This window comes from Ammodytes marinus, assembly GCF_949987685.1.
Source record: "Ammodytes marinus genome assembly, contig: scaffold_264, whole genome shotgun sequence".
NCBI lineage: Eukaryota > Metazoa > Chordata > Actinopteri > Uranoscopiformes > Ammodytidae > Ammodytes > Ammodytes marinus.
This window is the reverse complement of record NW_027648399.1, coordinates 20001-27349: the sequence shown is the minus strand read 5'-3', so window position 1 is coordinate 27349 and position 7349 is coordinate 20001. Positions and strand designations below refer to the sequence as shown.

Below are 7349 nucleotides of genomic sequence, written 5' to 3'. Positions count from 1 at the left end.
TACGATTTAGAGACCTACATCATGATGATCCGTCCTGTGCAGTAATTCTCCAGGACAAACGTACAGCAGAATATCAGCTCATCTCTTGTGATTTTTTCCTTTCTCTTGTTAAACATGTAATCTCACTCTGGGCCTCATTTTCAAAACATTCTAAATGAATGCCAATAAACCAAGATTTTACATACTTTAAGCTAAAAAATTAGGTTTATAACTCAAAAAGAAATTTAAAAAAAGTTAGCATATTTTATTTAAATGTAATTGTGTTCTGGCGGTTCTTTCAATACAATATATCAAAAATAATATAAGCCAAAATTATGAACTCTCTTTTAAACCGCAAAGTTGTTTTGTTTGTGTGTAGGTGTGTGTGTGTGTGTGTGTGTGTGAGTGTGTGTGTGTGTGTGTGTGTGTGTGTGTGAGTGTGTGTTTAAAAGAGTTCACGACACAAATTCATACTTTTAACATAGTCTGGCAGCCCTATTTGAACTATCTTGGACCTGACGATTCTTTGATTATTGTGCAACGAGTCTTGTGAACCTTGGCTCCTCTATTTTGCTTTTGTTTTGTTTATTTTGTTTTGCCCGTTAGTATTGTCTATATATTTGGATCGTTTCAATATTATTGTTCTTGTAAATAAGAAAAAATATATATAAATATATTGTTTTAAAAAAGTGGCCCCATTACAGTGTAGTTGCTTTGTATTCAAGTTCGTCTTTCACAGTTGAGAGCCAGAGGCAGAACATTTCAGCATCCTTTTCTTATCCTATAAAACATCCTCATGCACTCACCTCACAGCACATGTCCAAATGCCTCTCCTTCAGTCTGCTGCACGGAGCTGTCTTCACCCTTTGAAGATATAAGACAAACACATTTCCTGCATTAAAAATCTATCATAAGCAGGCATGAAAAGTGCTGGTGAAAATGGTTATTGCTAGTGTTTTTTAAACGTTTTAGTTATAATGAAGGCATTTAACATGTTCAAAAAGACATAAACACAAGACACGTACAATAACAAGAACTATAAAGATATATTGCTAGTGTTTTCAATCATACCTTTCCATCTTTAGCCTGTTAATAGCAGACGGCTGCCCCACTGAGCTGAGACTGCAAAGGCTATGCTTCTGCCTTATATCCATTCCCTCCTCACCGTATATGAGCCATTGTTGGTCAAAAACCACTGGCAGAGACAGACAGACAGACAGACAAACAGACAGACAGACAGACAGACACACTGGCGCTGTGTATATTCGATCTGGGAAGATAGATACACAAATCATGTTAAAACCATGTAGAATCCCTAACCCTTTCAGTTAAATATGGATGAAGATTATCAATCTTCTATCAAAAGGGATTTATAGCACAAAGTCTAAGAAAGTCACAAGTTCCAGGCTGGATAAAAAAGCTTCTGTAACACGATCGCACCGGAGAGCGCATCCGAACAACACGGGTGTTAGCAGAGAATATATGTGTCATTAAATAATAAAATGTTTAAATAAAACTACGCAATTAGCTGTAATATACATAAGCACAGGCTCAAAAGGCTCAAAAGGGTTAACTGATACTGACGTTAGCTACTGAATTGCTGAATTGAATGTTTAGAGTGATCCCATTTCTGCACTGTCTGTTTCCCCTGTCCTCATCACTCTCCTCCTCCCGAACTCGCGGTAAGTAACTACCAATTTTATGAGACATAACAGCAAAACTGACAATAATATGGGATGTAAATTAGAAATGTAATTGTGATTTAGACAACTCCCTTAAGAAATGCAAAATGAACAATATTCACCTGTTCTGTTCAAGTATCATCAGAGGGGAATGTGTTGACTTGCAGAGCCTCAGCCGGGGCCGACGGTAGCCAGGGGCAACGGGGCCGGCGGTAGCCAGGGGCAACGGGGCCGGCGGTAGCCAGGGGCAACGGGGCCGACGGTAGCCAGGGGCAACGGGGCCGGCGGTAGCCAGGGGCAAATGAGCGCTCAGCCCATCCAATCAAAATTGAAGAAAATGTTTTTTGTTTTGTTTTTGGGTTGAAGTCCAGACCCACCATCGGACGGACCTGTTTGTTCGCTGTCCAAGAAAATGTCAAATATAACTCAGACAATTAATTAATACTAAGAATATACCATTACCATGCATTGCTTCTAATTGGGTGTGCAGGACAGCCTGCACTTACACGCAGTCAGAAGCACATGTGCTGAAAGGACAGTTAGTTGGTGACTTTTCATGCGACTAAACCTAGTGCAGGCTAGACTATTTGTGAATCTTGCTAGCAAATTCAGGGCAAGGCAAAGGAGAAAAAATAATGTATTTGTTAACCCCAATTCAACCAAAGTGCTTAACAGAGGGAAGAAAAATAGAAACAAATTAGAATTTTACTGCAATTAAAAAGTAGAAGAATATATAAAAACACATTTAAATTAACACAATTAAAAGGAACTTGCAGCTTACAACCCTTGCTGTGTAATGAACTGTAATATACAGTGAGTCTATAGTGATGTATCACTTTTTTAAGCCTATAACCAAGCTTATTGCTGGCTCCAGCCACTGCTCCAAATCAGATTGTTTTCGCCTTGCAATTTTACTACTTTTGTCTGGAGAATTCCTTAATATCAGTATTTCTGCCAGCAGAAGTGGATTTTGAATTCAGACATACTGTGACATTTCATCAAGTTCTCAGGTGTCTTTGTGAAGTTGTTGTGAAATTTATTCTGTATATGTTATCCATGTTCTTTTCGAAGAATTTGAAAATTAAATATGTTGCTTTTCATAGAAGATGGTTGTAACACTGATGTGGAAAGCTTCTGGTAGCAGTGCTATCATGGTAACCCCCTCCTCCCCCCCCCCATACAGCAGTGATGTGTCTAAAAGCTTACATTACAAGAAATGTGCCGAAAAGCAGGCACGGAGATCTTGCAAGGGCAACAAAAAAAAAATGCATCACAGGTTTCTCTGCCCACCTATTATTTCTATCTGCCCACCCTAATCTTACTGCCTAGAACTGACCCACAATCCAGTGCGCACCGGAAGTGAGGTCACATCGACGAGGCCTCCGTATGAAAACAAATAGGGATGTGACTGATATAAAAGCAAGAGGCAAGATCAAGGCGCCATGTTATGATGAAATAAACACATGTCCTGTTCTCCCTGTACTCACATTGAAGTTTAATTTTTTGTGTTTTATATTTTTGGGGCTGCACAACCCAGATAATTTAGTCAGGGCCTGTGACATATTGTAGGAATTGGTTTAAAAATGTTTAAGTGTAAAATACTTGCAACAGTGTTATAAGTGTATTGGTTTTAAATCATATAATTTTGGATAAACCTTATTTATTATAAATGTATTTAGTGATGTTTTTAATTTAGCAAATAAACAATTTATTATTGTTTTAGTTCAAGGGTTATTCATTTTATTTTAAAGGCCTTATTTATTGTTTTATTTAAAAGGATGACATAGATTATTATTATTTTATTTAACATATCTTTATTTGAACATTGCTGTTTTATATTTTGTTTGTGTCTATTTTGTACCTTTTGTGTTGCTCTGTATATTTCAAAAATTAATCCGGAGAAACTCAGTACTTGCACTCTTGAGTACTTGAGTAGTCTTTTCACTGCATCCTTTTTTACTCTTACTGGAGTTATTCTTTTTGTGAGTACTTTTACTTCTACTCGAGTAATTATATTCTTAAAGTATCAGTACTTTTACTTTGGTCATTTGTTTGGCTACTATACCCACCTCACGTGTCATTCTTAGAATTTAATAATTCATAAATCAGAATAAAATCATTTTGAGGAACCTGGAACTAAACATAAGACTACCATATGTGTCAACAAAACTGTGGCCCTGTTTTATTTTACATGCATTGTGGTGTATGCTTTGTGTAAGTATTTGCTCCTATTTGCCTTACTTCTTTTCCATGTTAAAAGTAAGCTATTTGGAAATTGAAAGTAAATATTGTTGAAATGATAAGGACATGTGGACGTTGATCATATTTGATAGATAAGGGTTTGCTCTCGGAGGCAAACATTATGAGGTTCTGATCTTAGCTGGAGGGAAAAGTCCCCTGCTATATAATAGGGCTTGTGTTTATAAGCCTGGTTGCTTGTTTCTCTCGACAGATCTGGCAACCCTGTCCACTGCGTGTCTAGGTCCATGCTTGTAACCAAATGGGAAGGTGATTTTTTTCCTACCAGACTCCGGCGTGTCCCTTTCCCCGGAAAACTGCAGCCTTGAAGCCCGCGATCGGTCACACATTTTGATGGGTCGCAGATTTCGGCGCAACACCTGTTCCGGCAGCCATATTCTTTCCTCGTTTCAAACAACGGTCAACACACCAGAGCGATCTCCTCTTAAAATCCCCTCTTTTTTTAAACTGCTCAAAAACACACACACACACACACACACACACACACACACACACACACACACACACACACACACATACACAAAATGCATTATAATCATATCAATAGTTACGGAAACTCTGATATTGTAAAACAGAGAACTTGGTTAAAACTACACTGAACCGCATCCCATATACTAATGGCAGCGGCGTTCACTTCAATCAACGGGGCTAGCTACACTTGACCGCACTTAGCTAGTTATCTTAGCTCAGTTTGCTTTACAATTACCGTTAGTTAGGCTACACACACACACACACACACACACACACACACACCTTAAACTGCATTCACTCTCTTATGTTAGCTAACTCAGACAATAGTACAAAGAATTAACATTTTAATGAACACTTTCTCATAGTTTAACTCACCGATTCTTCCAATGAACAACACTGGGATCCAGCGACTTGGAAAACATATAACACAGAATCCTTCAAAAGAAAATGGAAAGCGGGCTTTATTCCCTCAAAAATCGCTTGTTTAGTAAATTCTTCTTCTCTTTTTACTCTCATTCTCTCCTGCTATTCTCTCCACATAAATCTAACGGTCGGGTCGTACTGTGACGTAGACGCTACGGCCGTTCTGATTGGCTGTTGGCTTCACGAGCTAAAAGGAGCATTACACACATCATAAAATCAAAAAGACTAAATATATTTACGATTATAGTTTTTTTTTAAAGGTGAAGTAAGCGGTTTATTTACGTTAATATAAGTGTTAAATCGCTCTTTATTCATACAGTGATCACTTACATAATGTGCGCGTTTCATAAAGCCGATCTCTCAGTCACCCGCTCTGCATGTAATCGGCAAATAAACTTTTTTCGGGGATACCGAAATTAATATCCAATCACAAGAGAGAATGCTACAAACCGACACTCGTCTCACTGTCGGTGCACGTGCAGAGCGACAGATGGGTGAATGTTTATGCGCCTACAATGGCGGATCAGGTAAAAATCCTTCCCAATGGCTGTTTTGATGGTTTTTATCATGTTTTATCACACTTAATTATCTGAGATGATGCTAGATAACTCGCTGCTTGAAGACCGCAGTGCATTAATGTGGTGACGAGCGAGGGGACCGCTAACTGCAGTAACTGACAGGAAGTTAGCTAAACTGACCATTCCGCTTACTGGACCTTTTTTTAATGTCATTGGCTCAATGTTCTGTTAGATGACATCTCAATTCCGTAATTATAATACATTGGGGAGGATACAATGCTGCCATTGTAAATAATGACTTGATCAATCAATCAATCAATCAATCAATCAATCAATCAATCAATCAATCAATCATCACCTTTATTTTCACTAAAGACAGACATGCAGGATGAGTCATGGTTTAGTTTGTAAAGATATATTTTTTTTGGCATTTTTATGCTTTATTGATAGTGTAGAGACAGAGTTGAAATGGGGCAGAGAGGGGAGTGACATGCAGAGAACGACCGCGGGCTGGAATCAAACCCGGGTCCGCTGCTGGCCGAGGCCCATGGGGGGGACGACGCCCTACCAACTGAGCTAAGGGCCCATGGGGGGGGACGCCCTACCAACTGAGCTAAGGGCCCATGGGGGGGGGGGGGGGGGGGACGCCCTACCAACTGAGCTAAGGGCGCCCCTAGTCATGGTTTAGTTTCTGTACAAAATAAAACAACAGAAGTCTGACAAAAAAGAAAAACTTTTATTTTCTTGTACAAATGAGAAACGTTTACACACATTCATTCATTTATATCTGTGTGAACATAGTGTGTGTGTGTTCATCTGTGAATACATGTATCTGTATGTGTGTGTGTGTGTGTGTGTGTGTGTGTGTATAATGTATGTCTGTGTGTGTGGCTTTGTTTGTGTGTATATGCATATCATGTGTGTGTGTGTGTGTGTGTGTGTGTGTGTGTGTGTGTTCATCTGTGAATACTTTTATGTGTGTGTGTATATAATGTCTGTGTTTGTGTGTGTGTCTGTGTTTGTGAATATAATGTATATAATGTGTGTGTGTGTGTGTGTGTGGTTGTGTGTGTGTGTGTGTGTGTGTGTGTGTGTGTGTGTGCGTGGTTGTGTGTGTGTGTGTGGTTGTGTGTGTATGTGTGTGTGTGTGTGTGTGTGTGTGTGTGTTAGAAGTAGCTCTGCAGAGGTTCTCCGAGGATGTTTTCCATTTCCTGAACGACTTTCTGGACCTGCTGCTCCACCTCCTCACACTCATCTGAAACACACAGTCACATTTAGTTTGAGTCACATTTTAGTCATTATGTGTGTGTGTGTGTGTGTGTGTCTCTCTCTCTCTCTCTGTGTATGTGTGTGTGTGTGTGTGTGTGTGTGTGTGTGTGTGTGTGTGTGTGTGTGTGTGTGTGTGTGTGTCTCTCACTCTCTCTGTCTGTGTGTGTGCGCCAATCTGTCCGTCTCTCTGTCTGTCTGTCTCACTCCCTCCCTCTCTCTCTTTGTCTGTCTGTCTCCCTCTCTCTCTCTGTCTGTGTGCCTGTCTGTCTCTCTCTCCCTCTCTCTCTCTCTCTCTCTCTCTCTGTCTGTGTGCCTCTCTCTCTCTCTCTGTCTGTCTGTCTCTCTGTGCCTGTCTCTCTCTCTCTCTCTCTCCCTCTCTCTCTCTGTCTGTGTGCCTCTCTCTCTCTCTCTCTCTCTCTCTCTCCCTCTCTCTCTCTCTGTCTCTCTCTCTTTCTCTCTCCCTCTCTCTCTCCCTCTCTCTCTCTCTGTCTGTGTGCCTCTCTCTCTCTCTCTCTCTCTCTGTGCCTGTCTGTCTCTCTGTGCCTGTCTGTCTCTCTGTGCCTGTCTTACCTTCCATGAGTTCGGCGAGGAATGGGATAGTTTCGGGCAGCAGCACCATGTAGTTTTCCTTCAGCTTAGAGGCCAGCTCCATGAGCATACACAGGGACGAGAACCGCACCTGGTGAGACATACTATAGGTTAGTGAACGTCTGTGTGTGTGTGTGTGTGTGTGTGTGTGTGTGTTATT

The 7349-nt window shown here is 40.4% G+C and overlaps 1 protein-coding gene across 1 annotated transcript in view; it reads right to left on the bottom strand.

Annotated features, from left to right (window-relative positions):
- Positions 1 to 6127: 6127 nt before the first annotated feature.
- Positions 6128 to 7349, bottom strand: part of LOC307270592 (HEAT repeat-containing protein 1-like) — a gene marked incomplete at its 5' end in the record, with an annotated part of 19282 nt that continues 18060 nt past the window's right edge. The window contains 2 exons of the mRNA XM_080054475.1: positions 6128 to 6587; positions 7172 to 7280. Of these exons, the coding sequence (XP_079910601.1) occupies positions 6499 to 6587; positions 7172 to 7280 (198 nt within the window). The remainder of the gene's footprint in view (positions 6588 to 7171; positions 7281 to 7349) is intronic.